The 22459-nt window shown below is 35.0% G+C and overlaps 1 protein-coding gene across 2 annotated transcripts in view; it reads left to right on the top strand.

The window, feature by feature from the left end:
• The window catches only part of LOC111150069 (protein arginine methyltransferase 3), a 129312-nt gene that overhangs the window by 18380 nt on the left and 88473 nt on the right, over nucleotides 1-22459 (top strand). For both annotated transcript variants that reach the window (XM_022507407.1, XM_022507409.1), the window contains one exon: nucleotides 7196-7317. In XM_022507407.1, coding sequence (XP_022363115.1) covers nucleotides 7196-7317 — 122 coding nt within the window. The remainder of the gene's footprint in view (nucleotides 1-7195; nucleotides 7318-22459) is intronic.

Below are 22459 nucleotides of genomic sequence, written 5' to 3'. Positions count from 1 at the left end.
TGTAAGAATTTGTTAAGTGAAAGTAAGTTAAGAGCATCTTTTCCAGTAGATTTCCAAGACTCTACTGAAAAGGCACAAATATTTGTAATTAGAAGATTATTCACTGAGAAATTAAGTAATTCTGAATATTTCTACATGTGTGGAATGTATCTTAGTGGATTCAGAGACATACACAGTCACTTCTGCATCTAGTTTTTTATTTTAATGGTATTATAGAAATGTTATATATATTTGTTACACATTTTCAGACAAAATACATGCCCATGGAAAATAGATAATGTTTCAGTTATTTTGTGTTTTATTTACTGCTCCTACTGAAGATGTTAAATCTGCCAAAATCAGAAAACAGCTTATTAATAATTTGGGACTGTTTTTCCTTAGCAGTTTCTCTAAAATGTTTTCATTTAAGTTAATCAATGTGTAATTAGTCTTGCTTGGCATTTATGGCTTCTCAAAAACATATTGCAATGTAAAATATTATACCTATCAATTTTTAATTCTTTAGAACACTTTCATGGTTTAATTTCTATAATTAACAATATTAAATAATCTAGAGCTTTCATATTTTTAAGTGATGTGGGATACTTTTCTTTATTATACTGTGGCTACAGATTTAGAAAATTTGCTGTCATATATTTAAGTAGCATTTGATAATTTATATATTGCTTTCAAACATGTTGCGTCATTGTCACTGTACAGTATGCCTATAACTAGGCAGGGCAAGTGTTTATCTCATTTTGCACATGTAGATATTTGAGACCAGTAGGTTAATTGACCTGCCCTAAAACAGGCAGCTAAAATAAAAACAAACCTGAGGGTTTTTACTCCTAGTTTGGTGCCCTTAAGCCTATGCCACTGCTCTTGAAACACCATTATGTTAGGATAGAATGAATAATTAGAGTGGGATGCATTAGTTATATTTTAATTGACATTATTTTTCATATTTAGTCATATTATTTTTGTGGGCCATGATAGAATATGTTCATAAAATTATTTAAATCTAATTCTTTTTTAAATGTATGAAATAACTTGTTTTCCTAAGTTTTATTAACATTGTTTTTGTTTGCTTTTATCTGTATTAGGTAGACAAACTTTATACAACCCTAGCTTCTATATCATATTATGTAGTGCATAGTAGAGATTTATTTTTCAAAAAGGTGCTTATAATTAAAAATGCATTTCTTCCTTGCTTCTCTTTCTCAACCCCCCTTCTTGCCTTCTTTCCTCTATTCCTTTCTTATTATTGTTTGAATTCACAAACCTCCTGTGGAGGCCATATGGTTTCTCAGATTTAATTTAACTTTGGGTGGCATTTAATCGTGTTATCACGCACTCATAATTTCTATTTGTAATCCATTGAAGAAATTCACAGTTAAGTGCCTTCACTATGCTTTTGATTATTATCTACAGTTAAATTGATTCACTTTTTTTCTTCTCCTTTTTTTTTTTCAGAAAAAGGAATCAAATTCCTTCAACATTTTATAAAATAATGTTAGTTTATTCTGTCATCATTTTTACTTTCCTTTGATTATATTTTTAGTTTATTACCTAATTTTGAGCTAGGTATAATAAGTAGTTAATATATAATTAAAAATATTTTTAAAAATATAGCTTTAAAAGCAGATTGGCCTATGTTTGCATGTTAGCTTGGCAAATTATCCACTTTATGATCCTGATCTATACCCTTCTCTCTCTCTCTGAAACTCTCTCATGTTCCTCATTTGCAAAATGAGCATTAAGACACACACACACACACACACATATATATGTATGCATGTGTATATAAATTATGTGTGTGTGTATATAGTGTTACAAAAGAACACATACTTTAATTGGAGTGCATAATATATATCCTTCTGTACTAAGCTTTCTTTATTCAGCAACTTTCCTTAGAGATGATTCCTTATTAACATTGGCTCATATGTCCAATGTAAGAATGTCCATAAGTTTTAATTTTTAATACTAGAAACAATTCATTTAAAAATATAAAATACTTAGGGGTGCCTGGGTGGCTCAGAGGGTTAAAGTCTCTGCCTTCGGCTCAGGTCATGATCCCAGGGTCCTGGGATCGAGCCCCGCATCGGGCTCTTTCCTTGGTGGGGAGCCTGCTTCCTCCTCTCTCTCTCTGCCTGCCTCTCTGCCTACTTGTGATCTCTCTCTGTCCAATAAATAAATAAAATCTTTAAAAAATATATATATAAAATACTTAAATTTGTTTTTAATATAAGAGTACAATAATAAGATAAATTCCTAGCAGTAGACTTACTGAGTCAAAAAAGAATATTTATACCTTAGATGGTATTAGTGCTGCCCGCCTGTCTTTCCATAAACAGTGTGTGACTGTTGATATTCTCAGTCACCATTACCAAATACTATAGTATCAAACTTCTAAATTCCACACTGACTTTTTATTTTTAATTTTGAAATTTTGCAGATACTTTATTTCAGTGAAAGTTTCTAGAAACTTAGCACTTACGATTGTGTTACTTATTTTTCCATTTTTATTTTATGCCATATATTTCAAACTAATGTACTGTAAGCATATATGCTACCTATTATAGTATTTTCTTGCTGTTACGGTTAACACATTATATTTGTAACTTAAGAATATGTTTTAGTTTTGTTTGCAATGACATGTAGTTTCCATCTTAAAATCCTTAACTTTTTTTTGTTGAAGTAGCTATGTTAAAATGTGGTGACTCAACTCAGACAGGGCACAGATTCTCTCCGGATGAAAGCATCCGGGCCTTACCCTTCTTTGAGGGGCACAAGATAGGAGACACAGAGTAGTAAACTTTTGACAACTTTATTACTTCAGTGAAAATCAAGCTGTTTAGATTTTCTCTCTTTTGGACTCAGTTCTAGTAAATTGTGTTTTCAAAATATAATGGAATGAAGCACTCCACTCATAACAGTAAACAATACAGAAGATAAAATGCATATGAACAAACTTAAATAATGTGCAGGGCTAATATGAAAAAAACTTTTAAATCTGAAGAACATGATAGTTAATTTAAACAAACTGAAAGCCTGTGTTCTCGAGTAGGAAAACTCAAATTGTCCATTTTCCCTAAATTAACTTAGAATTTTTAGCTCAATCCCCATAAAAATACTAAGATTTTTTTTAAAAGCCTAGACAAGTTTGTTCTCTTGTTCTTATGAAAAAAATAAATATACAAAATTTTCCAGAAACACTGTGAAAAAAATTTTGTAGTGAGGGTGGCCCAGAGAGTGGACCAGCCTTACTAAGTACTAAAACATTCTGTAAAGCTTCTATAATTAGTATAGTTACTGGCACATGATTATATAACTAATGGAGCAGAATAGAAATCCAAAATATATACATAATTTTTACTTAATGCTCCAGGTCCCATTCAGGTTGCTGTAACAAAAATACCATGAACTTATTAGTGGCTTGTAACAACAGAAATTTCTCACAGTTACAGAGGCTGGGAAGTCCAAGATCATGGCACTGGCTAATTCTGGTGAAGGCCTGCTTTGTGGTTCATAAAATGCCTTCTTCCTCCGGAGAGGAATCTGTCCTGGGGCCTCTTTTATAAGGGTACTAATTGCATTCGTGAGGGCTTTGCCCTTATGACCTAATTACCTTCCAAAGACCCTCGTTTCTAATACCATCACTTTTGGTTAGGATTTCAATATATAAATTTTGGAAGGACACAGATATTCAGCAGATCTTAACAGTCACATATCAAATTAGTAAGGGAAACACACTGCTCAGTAGCATGTTGGAACAGTTGGTTAGCCATCTGAACAGAAGTAAGGTTGAAACCATATCTCTTAATATAAACTATGATAAAAACAGAGTATATTAATGAAACCATAAATATACCAGAAGGAAATGTATGAGGATGAAATAGGGAAGATGGGGAGGGTCAGTCTAATTATGAAAATCCAGAAGGAAGCCATAAAAGACATGATTGATGAGTTTTACTATAAGTAAAGAATTTCTACATAACAAAAGTCACTGTAAGCTGAATCAAAAGACAAAAATATATGCTGAGAGTGGGGCACCTGGGTGGCTCCGTCATTTAACTGTCTGCCTTCAGCTCAGGTCATGATCCTGGGGTCCTGGGATCGAGCCCTGCATCAGACTCCATGCTCAAAATAGAGTCTGCTTCTCCCTCTCCCTCTGCCCCTCCTTCTACTCATGCTCTCTTTCTCTCTCAGAATAAATATATTTTTAAAAATCTTTAAAACTATAATCTCTCATAGCTACTAAAACAAGAGTTCCTTAAAAAAATATATGCTGAGAGAAACATTCCAGGTTTTATTATGGAGGTTTAATTTCCTTAACTTACAAAGAATTGTTGTTTGACAAGATTTATTAAGAAAATTTTGGTTAGAAATTTGATAAGAAAAAACTTAACTGGAAAAATAGAGGAGGGGTATATAAGTAGATAGTTTCTAAACGAACTATGTATGACTTTACAACATAAGGAATGATGCTAAATCTCATGATAATGGAAATACATGTTTTAACTAGACCAATATATTATTATTTTGTACTTGCAAGATTGGCAAATAGCCAAAAGTGTGATCGTATGTTTCATAGGCTAGTCTCACCTATAAGGACATCAGCACTTAAACATTGCTGGTTAGATTGGCCCAAGGAAGAGAATTTATTTGATTATGTCTGCCATGATTACAAATATGTATATTCTCTCTGATAGATTTACTCATGTGTGAATGCAGTTGGGTATAAGATTATTTATACCTTTGATTATCTTAGTAAAATTTCAGAAACTACTTAAATGTCCATGAGTAGAGAACTAGGTCCATAGGTTATGGTGCAGCCATAATATGGAATCCTATACGACTGTATGAGAGAAAGAAGTTCCATGAATTGATACAGAAAGATCTCTACATTACATTGTTAAATACGAAAAGCAGTACGGAGCGAGGGCAAAAGGGGAAAGAAAAAAAAATGTGTTGCATTACATTTGCATAGAAAGTCTCTTGAAGGATAACTAAGAAATACAGTTTTTATGTCTAAGCTATTTGACTATATTACCTAGCTGAAGAATAAAATAATTCTCGAACAGTTTAATAAATTCTTAATTCTTGTTCTGTTTTTCTTACGGTAACTTCCCATTACTCAGAATAAAATCCAAAAGTTCTGTGTGATATGGTCCCTTCTTAATCTCTGACCTCACCTCAACCTTTTCTCACCCAGCTTAGCCACATTGGTCTAGCTTTGCCTGGTATTTCATGCCTTGCCTTTGATATCCTCCGTGGCCAGAAGACACTTCTCCAGATCTCTGCATAGTATGCTCCTTTATTGCCTTCAGTTCTGTGCTCACATGTGGGGAAACATATTCACAGACCTATTTAAAATTCTGAAAAGATGGTTCCCTTTTCCCTGTTCTAATCTCTACTCTGGTGCTTGAATTTCTTTATAACACTACCACCTGACATTATTTTATATTTGTTCATTCATTGGTCTTCTCCACAAGAGAATCTCCCCTTCCTTAAGACAGGGGCTTGGTCTTGTTTGTGGCCATATCCCATTACTGTGATCAGTGCCTGCTCTTAACTGTACTAATATTTACAGAATACTGAAATCATTTCATATTTTGGGATGAGTACATAGGATTTAGACCATCAATAATGAAAGGCTTAAGGCCCTACAGTTTTCAGTAATTTCACAGAGTAGTATACCTCTGAGTACTTTGCCTAATGTGTGTCCTCAGCAATTTGTTTTTTTTTGTTTGTTTGTTTGTTTTTTAAAGATTTTATTTATTTATTTGACAGAGAGAGGTCACAAGTAGGCAGAGAGGCAGGCAGAGAGAGAGAGGAGGAAGCAGGCTCCCTGCCAAGCAGAGAACCTGATACGGGACTCAATCCCAGGACCCTGAGATCATGATCTGAGCCGAAGACAGAAGCCAACCCACTGAGCCACCCAGGCGCCCTGTTTTTGTTTTTGCAGGTTTCACTATACAGTCCTGAAAATAACATGCAATTCTTAATTTAGAAATAATTGCTTTTTACCTGTTTCCAGTATCATCATTTAAAAAAAAAGGATTTTATTTATTTATTTGACAGAGATCACAAGTAGGCAGAGAGGCAGGCAGAGAGAGAGAGGGAAGCAGGCTCCCCACTGAGCAGAGAGCCCCGTGTGGGGCTCAATCCCAGGACCCTGAGATCATGACCTGGGCCAAAGGCAGAGGCTTAATCCACTGAGCCACCCAGGTGCCCCTCCAGTATCATCTTAAACTTTGATTTTTATTACCTTCACTAATGATAAGAGAGTATCATTTTTATTTTTATTTTTTTTTACTTATTAAAGATTTTATTTATGTGAGAGAGAGAGAGACAGAGATAGTGAGAGAGAGCACAAGCGGGGAGGAAAGGGAGAAGCAGGCTCCCCACTGAGCAGGGAGCCCAATTTGGGGCTTAGTCCCAGGACCCTGGGATCATGACCTGAGCCGAAGGCAGACACTTAACTAACTGAGCCACCCAGGAGCCCCAAGGATCATTTTTAAAACTTATATTGAAGTTCTGAATTCTAGAAGCCAATGTATTTTTAATATAGCTGTATTATTTAAATGAGTTGAATATTTAATTTTGGATCTGGAGGGGATATGACAATATTCTACATCTAGGATTCCTTTATAAGCATTTGTTAATTGTATTGAATCAGGTTCTTATCCTGCTTAAGTTAATTCCTGCCTTTCAAACTTGAGAAAGTTTATTTCGGCTAAAATTTAGAACTACTAAACCTAAATTAGAGCATGCATACATACAGTAGGGAAATTATAAACAGAATACTTCCTTATGAAATCTATACAAATCACATATTTCATATAAAACATCTCTTAATTTACATTGTTGCATCTGATTGTAGCAGAATATAGCCAGATATGCTATTGAGAATGTAAAACAACCAAGGTGCCTGGTTGGCTTAATCAGTAGAGCATAAGACTCTTAATCTTGGGGTCATGAGTTCAAGCCCATTTTAGGCACAGAACTTATATACCCCCCCCAAAAAAGGAATTTAAAACAGCCCATTTTAGTCATATCTTCAGTTGTGTTTTTTTTTAATAGAAATTACTACTATCATTGATCTGTAAAATTTTAAATTTTGTGATCTGTTCCTTCCCGATAATGTCATATATATAAATAGAACTTAAAATACTAGACCTTCTCAATAACATCTGTTTTTTTATTACACTAGGTGGTTTTGGATGTTGGTTGTGGAACTGGAATTCTCTCTATGTTTGCAGCTAAAGCTGGGGCAAAGAAAGTTCTTGGAGTTGATCAGTCTGAAATACTTTACCAGGCAATGGATATCATAAGGTAGATGTATTTTAAGGCTTGATTTAAGATTATTTTTAAATATGATGATTAATCCTCTTGTCTTTACTAGCTATCTGAAGCAGACTCAAGACATGTGTCTTTTAGTAAAAATTCATTCCAGATAATAAGATTTTAGGTTAGATTGAACTAGGCATGTTTGAGGTATGAACAGTCGTTTCACAGTTCTCACTGATGACAATTATTTTTATACAATTTCTTATCTTTCCAATTATGGGTATAAATATGCTAATTATAATAATTCAAAATTAGAAATCATTGACATATAAGATAATATTGTTAGAGGACTCAACAAAACTGAATATTCGTTTCATATTCAGCAAATAGCAATCAGACTAAAGACTAAGGGTTATATTTTTTCTTTTTTGCAACACTAACATTTGTGCCTCCTTCAAATTTAAATAAGTGAATTCCAAAATGATTACAAACAAAGCAGAGTGGATTTAGATTATCTCCTAAAACTTAATTTTATTCTCTAGAATATCTTCTCTCTTTGAGGAGTTATAGGTTAATTGATCAAGGATTGACTACAATTGGCTTATGTCATAGTAAGAAGGACTTTATTTGAACTATGGCTTAGAGAACTAGATTTCTTCAGCTGTGTTCTTAAGAAAGCACCTTATACTTGGAACTTAGGAGTAATTTTCAGAGTAAATAACTAATAGGAGCTTCTCAGCAATTCTCTCCCCTGTGATTCCCCCCTGCTTTATTGAGATAAAATTGACATATAACATTGTATAAGTTGAAGATACACAATGTATTGCTTCCATACCTTTGTGTATGCTACAGTTAACATTACCTAACACCTCCATTGCATCATGTTACTACCATTTCTTTTTGTGTTGAAAACATTTAAGATCTACTCTCTTAGGAACTTTCAAGTGTATAAACTTTTAAGTGTTTAAATACAATATCATTAACTATAATTACCTGCATACATTACATCCCCAACAGCAGTTCTTCAATGGTCCTCCCATCGATACTTCATGTTCTGTTCTTAAAATTGATTAATATTAATTCTTCCTTATTAGTATTAAATTTGAATGTAATTATGTAAGATGTTTAAACTTGTAGATGTTATTGAATCATGTAGAGTTTAGTGTTGTGGTTCAGAGTGCAAGGTTTGAGTCAGGATTGGTTTGAATCCTCACTCCTGCTTACCAGCTATTTGAACTTAAAATTATATCTAACCTCTTCATCACCTGCTGTTTCACTGTCAAAATTAAAATAATAATGAATACCTCATGATTATGAGCAAGGTAAGTTATAAGTAAGATATGCATATAACTCTTTGGCATATTGCTTGGCCCATAATAGCTACTCAAAAGTCAGCTACTATTATTAACAAGTACCAAATTGATGTTAATGAAAAATTACATTGGTCTTGGTTAGATTTTTCATAGTTCTGGGTTTGTGCTTATTCTTTTCACACTGGAGAAAATGGCATATATGTTGCATGTATATAGGCAACTCTGTAATCTAGTGAAGTTTTTCCTAGTTCTTAGGATGCCAGTAAGGACATCATTATCATTTTGGGGTTTCCATAAAGAACACCCTCACTTGCTTGTGCATTGCCGTCCAAACAAATATGAGAACAGTGTTCTCAAGAAGAGATTGTTTTAGAACAATTATCAAAAATACATTGTTGGTAGGAAGATTATGGTAAGATATTTCTATTTGAAGCTCTAATCTTATAAAAGACCATGTGCATTTACATGTTAATTTTCACTTTTGGTTTCTACAAAGTGCTCTCGTTTTAATTCCTTTATGGAAGAAAAGGAAAAGGATGGTGATAACAGTCCTTTTATTTTATATTGTTTTATTTTTGTTTCACATAGAATGCCTAGTGACTTTTTAGAAATATCTTTATACAATGATTATATTCACATTCATTGTATATAAAATGTAGTGCTGCAGTGTATGGAAATTTTGCATAAGGGCATTTATTGAAAATGACTTAGCACTTGGTTTTAGGTACTTCATTTTAATAATAAAAATTGCTAACCTTAATTTAGTACTCTCTGTTGAATCTCATTTGAGGTAGATATAATTACAGTATATGATTATCCTTATTATAGAGATGAAGAAATGGTGGCAGAGATTGAGTAAGTCTCCTTATTTGTGGTGGAGCCAGGATTAGATCCTGGGCAGCCTGACTCCCTCATCCTCACAGTTGATTTACTGGGCTGTATCTCCGTTTAACTTACTTACAGGGCTTGTGTTAGTTGTACGCAATAATTTGCTTTACTTAGAACCCATAGAATTTGAAAATCAGCCCTTTTTGCTTTAGATAAATTTTGTTTGGCTAAACCAACATTATACCGTTTCTGAAGAGATTTTGTCCTTTGCCTGTTTTATTTTGTGAAAAAGATAGTTACATCCATAGTGTCTATAAGCATCTCTCCCTTGTCTTCCATTTGAAAATTTGAAATTTATACTGTTGGGTAAAAGAACTTCTATTTTTCTATTTGTGAATGTCTCCCTAAAAAGGTATGTAGGAGACAGTTTACTTTTAATACTCCCACAGTTTACTGGCTAATTGTTCTACCAGATGAGGAGGCAGTCTAGCATATTTCTCTCAGCATCTGGAAACACATGACTTGATTTCTGGTTTTGGCTTTTTGATTAATTAGCTGTATAGTAATGATCAAATTACTTCTTTAATCTCCGGTTTCTTCCTTTATAAAGTGAGGTTGATGGTGGTTACATTGTTATAAGGATTGAATCCATTCATGGTGGTTTACAAAATGGCTGACATGTAACTGCTTACTAAATTTTAGCAGTAAATGTAATATTATTAATTAGTAGTAGTAGTGGTATGTTTAGCTTGGCACCAGTGCCTCAAGTAATATTTTATATTATGTTGGTTATATTTCTAAAATATCATTTATTGTAGCTATCCCCCCAAAATATGATGACTCTCTTTTCTGCCTTTTTTTTTTTTTTTTTTTCCCCAATTGTTCACAGTCTCTACTCTCTTAAACCATTAAACTTCAAGTTTTGGCCAGTTTCATTCTGTATTCACTCTCTTCCCTTGAAATCTATTCCCAACTTCTCTCTCTGTCTTCCCCACCCCCACCAAGATTATTTCCTCCTCCTCTTTCTCATTCTTTTTCTTCTTCTTCTGTAGAGAGAGAGCTCCTGCATCCATGGGGTGGGTGGGAGAGACAGAGGAATAGTGAGAAAGATTCTCAAGCAGACTGCATGCTGAGCATAGAGCCTGACATGGGGCTGGATTTCATGACCTGAGCCAAGCCAAGAGTCAGACGCTCAACTGACAGAGCCACCCAGGTGCCCCCTCTCAACTTCTCTTATAATTGTCTATTATTGTATATTGGAGCTTTCCAGAATTATCACAGTCAGTGAAAACAACTCTTCCAGTTAGCACATTCTGAGTCTTTGCTCTTCTGAGGCTGTTACATCAGTGAACTGTACACAGTAGAATTTCTATAGAACTCTGTAAGCTGATATCTGCAAAAAAGCACTTAAAGGGGCACCTGGGTGGCTCAGTGGGTTGAAGCTTCTGCCTTCGGCTCGGGTCATGATCCCAGGGGATCGAGCCCCTCATCGGGCTCTCTGCTCAGCAGGGAGCCTGCTTCCCTCTCTCTCTCTGCCTGCCTCTCTGTCTGCTTGTGATCTGTGATCTCTGTCTGTCAAATAGATAGATGGAGTCTTTGAAAAAAAAAAAAAACTCTTTAAATTCTAAGAGGGACACTTTTAAAATGCATTTTTCGTTATTTTTAAATATATTTAGTGTTCAGTCCTTGAATTACATTCAGAATGTGATAAAATAATTTGTATCCCTTTATTTAAAAAAGAGATCTAATATTTCTAAAGAAATGTCAGTTTACATTAAAATCATTATTTCATTCTAAACACATTTCTTTAGAAATATTAGATCTCTTTTTTAAGATGAAGGTCAGGCTTGCAGTTTTGAGGTTGCAGACATGATATAAAGTAGAATATAGTTTTTCAAAGATGTTGTATTACAGGGCCAAATAGAACTCCCAAGTGAACTATGGAAGGATGAAAAATTGTTTCTTATTCATGCTGTCGTACTTCGAACTCCACAGTGAATGATCATTTTAGAAACATAAATTTACCTAAGGACAGCAAAGCTATGGAATTGCCAGACAATTGTATACTGTGTTCACCCTCAGGAAGCAGGGGTAGCATCTGGTAAAATTTTTGCTGTAACTCAGGCTGCCTTTGGCTTCTCATTGACTCAGCCATGGAATAGCTCATTATTCAGAGTTCTGCATGTTGTTGCACAGGAGCTTCCAGGAGAAGGTTGATCCATCATACAGCCATGGTGCAATGCTTTCAGTGTCACCATGACATTAAAGATGCAATCTTTTATATTGCCTGTATCTAGAATACTGTTAGAAATGAAACATTAAGAAAAACCTAGAGAATATTTGATCTGTTGTCATGTTTATTTAGGTGTCCTCTGGATTCTAGGACAGGAGCTATATTTTCTTAATCGTTTTATTCTGAACACCTAGCAAAGTGTCTGATTCATGGCAGATGCTTGGTAAAGTTCTTTGAGAAGAGTTAACATAATGATTTTAAAGATAGTGGTGACCCCTATATCAGATTTGGAACAAGATCACAAAATATACCAGGATAAATTCTTGAAGTAAGGATGTTCCTTCACATTTTGTTCCTAATTTAATGGAAATAACACAGAAAAGTGAGTTAAAGCTGCAGAGAATTTTGAACTGCTAATGAAGTTAAAATGGCAAAAAACGTATTTGCTGCTCAAAAACCATAGAATTCTAATGAAGGTAATGAAGGTGATCAAGGAACAAGATCACAAAATATACCAGGAAAAATTCTTGAAGTAAGGATGTTCCTTCACATTTTGTTCCTAATTTAATGGAAATAACACAGAATGAAGGTAATGAAGGTGATCAAGACATAGTACAAGAAAAGTAAATTCATTTCTTCTCCCACCCCACCAAATTCTTAATTTCCTGTCCGCTCAGTGATCCTGTTTTGAAGGTCTCATGACTGCCCTCTAGTCCAGTGGTCCAGTGTAAGTTTCTATTCCTTACATTCAATATAGAGTTGTATTCACAGTTAAGAGGTCATGTTGAGGCTCCCAAGTAATCCTTTCTTTGCAAGAGTCACGCAAAATGTAAACTGCAAACCTCAGAGGCACATGTAAGATGTCTCTTCCTGAGGAAGTTTGCTTGAGTCTTAGAGTCCATAGTTCTCAAAGAGAGCTGGTCATATAGGCGCCTGCTCTGTGACCGCCCCCCACCCACCATGGTGTAAATGCATGTCAGACCCCAAGTACGCATCAGGAATATTCATGTTTGCTTTAAACATGCTGTCAGGCTGGTTTATCTTGGTCCATGACTTGGGGCATATAGAAGAGCATCATTACCCTCCAACTATATTTTTAAAATATATATGTGAGTGTTCAGGAGTTTTGTAGAGTCTGGTCAAGAATTATTGCCATAGTTACAGAGATAAGACCTGAGAGAATAGATCTGCATTGGTGCTTTTCTCACAAGTAAAAATTGAAAACCTGTGATTCACACTTGACCTTTGCTTCTTTTTTTTACCAACATTCCTGTTGGAGAGAATCCTGTTAACTGAGAATCCTTACTGTTTCTCAGATCCATCCCTCATCTATCATTGACATGTCTTGAATCCATGTCTTAATTCACATTCTTACATTTCTCACCTAAATTCATACAGCCGCATGTAACCGGTTTGGTTATTTGTACTTTGCCTTTGCTTGAGCAGCTGTCAGCCATTCTCTCCAGGGCAGTGGGACTGATTTCCCTACTCAGTTCTCCTCCCCTTTAAGTAAAAAAGTAGGGGAAAAGGATGTGTTTTGTGTTGGGAAGACGTAGAGAGGATAAAGAAGAAACTAAAGATTTTCTGTGATCCTAGTATGAGAGATCACTATCAGCATTTTGGTAAGGCTTTTTATTTATTTTTATTTATTTATTTATTTATTTATTTATTTACTTTTAAAAGATTTTTATTTATTTATCTGACAGATCACAAGTAGGCAGAGAGGCAGGCAGAGAGAGAGGAAGGGTTGCAGGCTCCCTGCTGAGCAGAGAGCCCAGTGCGGGGCTTGATCCAAGGACCCCCCCCCCCCCAGGACCCCAGGACCATGACCTGAGCCGAAGGCAGAGGCCTTAATCACTGAGCCACCCAGATGCCACTTGGTAAGTCTTTTTAAAGCTTTAGGTCAGGAGATGAAATACATAGAAATGCAAGTTTTTCCAGAATTTCAGTTCCTCAAGTTTAGACAGGGATTTTTCCTTTTTTTTTTTTGCCGCCAGGAAATGTGATGTGTGTGGCACATGGTAGGTATTAAACTTAAATACTTATTTAATGAATGAATTTATAAATTAATAAATTTTAAGACCTGGGACATCAAACATTCAAAGGTAAATCAACATCAAACCTGAAAGCCCATTTTCTGTGCCTGAATCTAGATGATTCTTTTCATCATTTTTTCTTGTTATGTTAGAAGCTGAATTATTGCTAATTTTAAACAATAAATGTTCTCAGTGTTAGTAATTCCACAGCTATATACCTGTAAACACAAATGATAATTTGGGAGGGAGGCAGTTCATTGTATTCAAGGAATACACGCCTTATTCTGACTCCATGTCAGGGGCCTGCATTTGAAATGATCTGCCTGGTAGTGTATTTATTTTTCATGGGATATACTTACATCTACCCTTGGTCTCAAATGGTTAAGAATCCTTGTTTTGGGGGGCACCGGGGTGGCTCAGTCTGTTAAGTGTCTGCCTTCAGCTTAGGTCATGATCCGAGTGTCCTGGGATCCAACTCCACGTCAAGCTTCCTGCTTGGGGGGGGGGGGGGAGCCTGCTTCTCCCTCTCCGTCTACAGCTCCCCCTGCTTGTGTTCTCTCTCTGTCTCTCTATCTGTCAAATAAATAAATAAAATCTTTAAAAAAAAAAAAAAAGCCATTGTGAAGAATGGCTTCCACCTCCACTATAATCTCTGCTGTATACACCAAGCCCTGGAGCCTTCTTGACAAGTTTACCAATAGAATTTAATTCCCTTTTTTCTTACACTAAATTATTAGAATCTTTGCTTCTTTGATACCAACTCCTAAAATCTTTACACATTTATCAATTTATTGTTGTATTTTACGTTGCTTTATTGTCATTTGCGTGTGCTTAGGGAACAAAAGAGAAGTATCTGTGCTTGGGTGCCACAGTGAAATGAAAGCAAAGTAATATTATGTAAACTGTATATGTTTTTGTATCAGGATATTCCCTCCCTGCTCTTCTCTAGCACTCATGTATTCTAGATGAACTCCATAATTACTTTGTCACAAACTTTAAATGCCACCTACTTGACTACAGGTCTTCATTGCAGGAACTTCTCTGATGCTTTACACTGCTTGCATTTATCTCCCTATTAGACCATGTTCTTCTTTGGACTAGACTAGGTCTTCAAGTCACATTGGACAGAAGTACATTACGCATTTGATCCTATGTTTCCCGTTCTAAAAAATCGTGAAATGACTCTTCACTGCCTTTAAATAAAATCTAGACTCTTCAGTATCACCTCTACCTCTCAACTTTGTCACTGTGTTCTTCTTGCACTAATCATATCGAGCTGTTTATAGTTCTTCGGATTTGCATTTCTCTTTTATACAAACACGCACACAGATGACCCTCCCTTACCCACAAAGACACACATGTCTTTGTGGGTGCTCTGACTTTTCCTGGTTAAACTCAAATGCCCCTTACTTAAGGGCTTTTTATATAAGCTTCTGTGGTACCCTATGCTGCTTACTGTTCTGTCTCCCTTAGACCATGTTCTTAAATGGGTGGACTGTGTCTTTCAAATCTATATGCCCAGTATAAGATAATTAATCATGCTGATATTCCGAATCGTGAAATAAAATTGCTACTTTTATGATAGAATGACCAATATTTTCCCATCTTATTTCCTAACAGAATTTTCACTCAGAAAATAGATGGTTTCAGTACTCACTGGAGTACTCACTGGAGTTAAGAGACTTACTTAAAATATTCTTCTTATTACATTGTCGTATTTCTGTAGATTAAAGCTAGTTTCTGAGCAGGTGATTCTAGAGATAAAATTCATTTGGCATGCTTTTATGCTAAAGAAAGGTTTAGTGAGTAGACACTTAAGAAAAGTCAGTAAAATGTATAGTTTTTTTCATGAATGGGAAATCAGGTGGTGATTAAGATGAGCAGTCTCAAGGAAGAGGTTATCTATGTGAATGATATCTGTGTTGAGCTGTTTAATACAGAATTACTGGGAATTATGGCCTTTGTCTTTTTTTCTGTGTATTGCCGGAAATCTTAATTTTTCCTATTATATTTATATTTGAACAAGTAATTACTGATGCAAGTAGGATTATGACTTGTAGCAGACAATAAACAGCCTGAGCAGATGGCCTTTTACAGAACACATCTTGTTTCAGCATTAGCATTCTGAAGATATTTCTAGGCAATGGGAACATTTTGCTCTTTTAGGAAGCTCACTTTTTGTTTCTTTTGAAGTGTTTGTAACTGTTAGAACCACATAAATATTTCAGTAAATAGTAAGCAACCACAGCAGTTTTATCAGAATTTTATTAAGTACTTATTTGAAAAAAAAACCCAAATATGATAAACAATCCCTTTTTCTTAACTTTTGCATGAAGTATAACATACGTATTAAATGTGCATAAGTAAAGAGAAATAGAACATTACCACATTGTAGATAGAATCCCACCCACCTCCATTTGCCCTTTTCAGTCAGGTGCTGCCCTTGCCTATTTGAGTTACCATCTTAACTTTGATAGTAATTACTTCTTTTGTTTGCTTTCTACTTTAACCACTGACATCGCCATCCATTTAAGATAGTTTAGTTTAGGGGCACCTGGGTGGCTCAGTGGGTTAAAGCCTCTGCCTTCGGCTCAGGTCATGATCCCAGGGTCCTGGGATTGAGCCCCGTATCGGGCTCTCTGCTCAACAGGGAGCCTGCTTCCCCCTCCCTCTCTCTCTGCCTGCCTCTCCGCCTACTTGTGATCTCTCTCTGTCAAGTAAATAAATAAAATCTTTAAAAAAAAAAAAGATAGTTTAGTTTACTCAACTCTTGATTTTTAAATAAATAAATTGATATATTATGCATTCTTTTTGTCTAGGTTCTTTTGCTCAACACTTTTTTTTAGTGTTCATTCATGGTATGTGTAACTGGAGTTCATTCGTGGTTATTTTTGTAAGGACCGCAGTTGATGACTCTATCACAATTTTCTGATCTGTTCTTGACGGACATTTTTTAGGTTTTTCAGATTAGAGCTATTACGAAAAATTCTGTTACAGACTTTTTATATATACTGGTTCTGGTTGGTATTGTCTCATCTTTTCCATTTTTTTCCAGTTGGTCTTAGAGCACCTCATTACAATTTAAAATTGCATTTCTATGGTTATTAATGAGGCTGAGCCCCTTTTTAGGTGATTACTGGCCATTTGAGTTTTCTTTTCTGTGAAATATCTGTTGATATCTTTTCTCAGATTTTTGTTGAGTTGGAGCTTCTCCTTTATTTGTAGGAGATCTTTATATTTTTAAAATTTTAGTTGTTTATAGGTTTTATCTAGTGCAGATGTCTTCTCTCGTTCTTGTGTGCGTTTTCCCTTCATAGTGTCTTTTGATGTACTGAATTCTCAATTTTCACACAGCAACATTCTTGTTTAAGGCTATTTTTGAGCTTATCAAGATATTCTCCTATATTCTTTTGTAAATACTTTATAGTTGTGTTTTTTACATTTAGCCCTGTGATCTCTTGGGCATTGTTTTTGTATATGGGATGAAAGTTTTATTCTTTTTTTTTTTTTTTTTTTGTAATCTGTTTAAATGACCTACTTGTCCCAGTCTCACTTATTACAGAGACCATTCTTTCCTCTCCACTTTGCAGTGTCATTCATCTTTGTCAAGAATCAAGCACCCATATATGAGGGCAGTATAACCTTTATACTGAAATTCTACTAAGGCAGTAGAACAGAAAATTACAGGTTACTCATTCATGAACATATATGCAAAAATTTTAATCAATATATTAGAAAACTAATTGAGCAGTATATTGAAAGGTAAAGTTTATCCCAAGAATGTAAGGTTGGTTACGTATGAGAACATCAACCAGAACAGTCTATTGAGATCATCTCACTAGATGCAGAAAAAATGGCTTAATAAAATTCCATATCCATGCAGTATATCAATGGATTACAGTTTTTAGCGAACTAGAGCTAAAAATGAATGTCCTAACATGAGATATAGTACCTACAAAAAAACACAAGCTCTAAGGCCCATGTCTTGATGAGGCATTGAAAGCATTTGCTTTAAGTTCAGGAACAGGACAGAGATATCTGCTGTCACTATTTCTAACTCTGTAAAGGAGATCCCAGTACAGCAAGGCATTAAAAAGAAAGCTATGAGAATTGAAAATGAGAAAAGAAAACTATTCATATTTACTAATGGTATGTTTATAAATATGCCCTTCAGAAATAAATGATAAATAAATTATTCCAATAATAAAATTATCAAGATGCTGAATACAAATTAATATACAAAAATTAATTGTATTTGATGTGGTGTTCCATGATTCATTGTTTGCGCATAACACCCAGTGCTCCATGCAATACATGCCCTCCTTACATAAAAACTAATGATATACTGTATAGTGACTGACATAATTTAAAAATAATCAGTTGTATTTCTGTAAGGAACATGAAACACTTAAACACTGGAAATTAAAATATATCCAAGTGTATTGTTAATTTCTAACTTCCCAGATAATTCAAAGACATTAAGTCACTTTGAATGGAAAATTTACCCACAGGTTGAATATCCCCCAGTAAAGGTTATACATGAATCACAAGTCAGCTGTTTTAACTTCTTCTTCTAACATTTTCTGCAATAATTTCTGCTAAGAATAAGCCTATAAAGACCCTAATGAACCTACTAAGATATGAACCGTCCTCTACAAAGCTTGTTACTAAGTCCTTAGTAGTGAACTTATCTAATTCCTCTTTTTCACACTGTTTTTCCAAAGCCATCTAAATTGTCCTTCTCAATGAGCTGGTTTTTGTTTACTCCATTTTTTTCTTTTGTTGATCCCCCTCTCCCCCTTTCTTTTGTATATCAGCAACATCATGGAGTCCCATTCTTGGTAATTAATGTAATCAGAAACTACATCTTGATTACAAAGTTGCATAAAATGCTCAAGAATGAGGAGTCAATGAGTTCCACATCATCATCTCTGTCATTCGATATATTGTTACTTATAAAGCCAGTCTAAATTTACTTGCACTCACAGCATTCCTTCTGCTTTAGAGGGCTATCTGTGTGTTGGGAAGAGGATAGAGCAGTTACCCTCATGGAGTAGGTATACTGTAGCCCAGCTTTTACTTACTGAGCATTTAGTTGTTGTACCACCTAGAAGCACCTGTTCACTGCGACATAGGAATCTATCATCAGCTCAAGTAATCCTTTCCGCTCTGTTGTATGTAAAATAAGTGATGCATCCTCCTGATTGTCCATGCCAGTAATGATTCACTAGGCTTTTCTGGTATGTCTTTGTGAAATGCCCTATTTCTTTCACAAAATACTCTCAGCACTCAGGAGTCCTCTCACCTTGTCCTCCACCTACCTTTGGGATAACCCATAGCCTTAAATTCATTACTTTCCTAATGGATACTTCATGTCCCCAAGTAGCCATATAAGCACAAGGAGGCTTTCCAGTGAGAGGAAAAATAGTTCTTGCAGGGTTTTTTTCTCCTGCCTCTCTCTCCTCCCTGAAAGGACTAGTATTTCTCAGACATGCTAATAACAGCCAGAGAATAGAACTTTTCACTGTCTTCCCTTCCGCCTACTGATGCCTGCCAGGCCAATGGCCAATTTCTCTGAGTCTGAGTATTCCCATTTCATACCAAAGATGCCTAGGTAACCATCTGAGGATTAATCTTTCTATTTTTTTAGTTCCCTCCTTTTCCTGGTTTAAAAGTGCCCCGAACCTTTGTGACTTATGGATCTGTATGAGAGTTCTGCTAGCACCACACTGAGCTAACTCATTTTCCAGTAGACTCACACAAATCTGATTACCCAGAGATATTACCCAGTAGTAAGCTTCATTAATAATTTCAAAGATACTAGCAGTCAAGAGACTCATGTAGTAGGGAACAATCTGGTACATGGAGAGGACCTCCTTACTTAGAGATCGTGTCTACACTGGGTGAGAATACATGCCTGACATAGAGAAGGAAAGACCAAAGCAGCTGCCCTTAATGTCCCAGACTTCTCCCTAATTAGAACCTCTAAATTGCATATATTTTTGAAATTGTAAAGCTTGACCCTGGGTAAAATCTGTGGTTCATGATCCTTTGTATTTACTCACCCATAAGTCCATCCTCTTTTCTTATTCCTTCATATTTCAGTATTTCAGATCATTTTCCATCTTCCTGAACTAATTCTTTAACATTTTTTTCATTGTGTACTTATGGCTATAGCCAAACAAAATCAAAATGGTGTTGTTTTGTTCAAAAATATATTCTGCTTCTATCTTGGAGATATTTTATCTGTGTGGCAATTCTGGATTGGTGTCATAATGCTCTAGTATGGAAGTCCATAAACTTCAGCCATGGACCGGTCACATGTTTTGTAAATAAAGTTAGGATATAGCCATGCCCTTTTGTTTACATATTGTCTATTGCTGCTTTTATCCAACAATAGCACTTGAGTAGTTGCAAGCAGAAACCATATGGCCTGGGAGTCTAAAATATTTATTATTTGGCAATTTAATAAAAAGTTTGCTCACCTCTGCTCTAGTTCATTGGTATTATCATTCTATTACCTTCTGGCCTCTGTTGTTGCTATTAAGAAGCAACCTGTTGCTACCTGAGCCGTAGGTAAACAATTAACAGACTGAGCCACCCAAGCACCCACCAACTCATTTAATTTATTAGATCTAGGTATATTCAGATTTTCTAGTTCTTCTAGAATCAATTTTGAGAACTTTCAGAGTATTTTTCCATTTTACCTAAATTGTTATTATTTATTGGCATAAAGGTGTTTGTAGTATTCCTTCATTATCCTTTGTCTGTATGATCTATAGTGATGTTCCCCTCTTCAATCCTAATACTGATAATTTGTATCTTCTTTTTTCTTCTTGATAATTCCAGTTAGAGGTTTATTAATGCTATCTTCTTTAAATATATTTTGTTTTCATTAATTTTCTCTATTGTTTTGTTTTGTATTGCACTGACCTCTGATACTTACTTTCTTTCTTGGTATATTTCACTTTTCTTTCTCTACCATATCTTAAGATGAAACATTAGGATCATGGGTTTTAAAAACTTCTTCTTTTCTAATATAAGCATTTAAAACTAAATTTCCTCCTGAGTATGGCTTTAGCTGCATCCCATAAATTTTGATACACTGTGCTTTTAATGCAGTTCAAAATATTTTCTATAGTCTTTCTTTTGTTATTTCTTCTTTGAACCATGCGTTATTTAGAAATGTGTTATTTAACTGCCAAATATTTTGGATCTATCAGATATCTTTCTGTTATTGATTTATAATTAAATTTTAGTAAGCCAAGAAGCTCAGTCTATAAGATTTAAATTTTTTTTCAACTTATTGAGACTTCTTTTTATTGTCTTATATGTAATCTACGTTGATGAATGTTCTATGTGCACTTAAAAAGAATATCATTCTGGGGCTCCTGGGTGGCTCAGTGGGATAGGCCTCTGCCTTCAGCTCTGGTCATGATCTCAGGGTCCTGGGATTGAGCCCCGCATCGGGCTCTCTGCACAACGGGGAGCCTGCTTCCTCCTCTCTCTCTGCCTGCTTCTCTGCCTACTTATGATCTTTCTCTTAAAAAAAAAAAAAAAAGAATATCATTCTATTTTTTGATAAAGTGTTATGTAAGTGTCAACTAGATCTTCTATACTTCTATTCATTTTATATCTACTTGTTCTATCCATTATTGACAGAAAAGTACTGATTATCTCCTGACATGATTATAAACTTGTCTATTTCCCCTTTAATTTCTGTCAGTTTTTGCTTCATGTATTCTGAAGCCTTTGTTAGATAACTATAGGTTTAGTATTATCACATATTCTTGACTATTTAATCTCTTTATCATTATGAAATACCCTTCTGAACTCCTAAAGTTTTATAATGTTTTGCTTATATGATATTTATATATTCATTTCAGCTTTATAAATTATTTGTGTCTTCATACCATTACCTTTCCCCATTCTTTTACTTCTAATCTATGGCATTTTTGTATTTAGACTGGATTTTTTTGAAGCTAGAAAGCAGATGGGTCTTATGTTTATACAGTCTGACAATCTCGGTCTTTTTATGTACTTATTTATGTATTATTTATTTATTTATTTATCTGCCTTTTTAAAAAAAAATTATGTTCAATTAGCCAACATATAGTACATCATTAGTTTTTGATGTAGAGCACTGGGTGTTACACATAATTTGTCTTTGAATTGAATCTTTAGAACAAGGACTGTAAAATTATGGCCTTCTAGCCTGTGCCCATTTTTGTATGTTCACAGGCTTAGGTTGTTAAGAAGGAAGAAGCAAGCAAGAAGGAAGCAGCACAAGTGACTCACAAAGTTTAAAATATTTACAATCTGGCCATTTTCAAAAAGGTTTGCCAATACTCGCTTTAGAGCACTACAGAAGCATAGCTAAGACAAAGAACATAGTCAGAAGATCTACAATAGAAAAAAATGAGGTCACAGAAAGAAAAGAAATAAAGGAACAGGGAAAAAAAAAAACCCTTGAAGAAATAAAGGATGAGGGACGCCTGGGTGGCTCAGTCCGTTAAGTGTCTGCCTTCAGCTCCAATTATGATCCCAGGGTCCTGGGATTAAGTCCTGCATCAGGCTTCTTACTCAGCAGGGAGCCTGCTTCTCCCTCTCCCCCTGCTTGGGCTTCATCTCTCACTATCTCTCTCTATCTCAAATAAATAAATAAAATCTTAAGAAAGAAAGGAAAGGAAGGAAGGAGGAGGAAAAGAAAAGGAAAAAAAAAGAAAATGAGTTGGTAATTACAATCCTTCCCATAAATTAAACTGCAAGCTCAAATA

This window comes from Enhydra lutris, unplaced genomic scaffold (assembly GCF_002288905.1).
Source record: "Enhydra lutris kenyoni isolate GAN:26980312 unplaced genomic scaffold, ASM228890v2 scaffoldscaffold22, whole genome shotgun sequence".
NCBI classification, from domain to species: Eukaryota; Metazoa; Chordata; class Mammalia; order Carnivora; family Mustelidae; genus Enhydra; species Enhydra lutris.
This window is presented reverse-complemented; position numbering and strand designations above follow the sequence as displayed.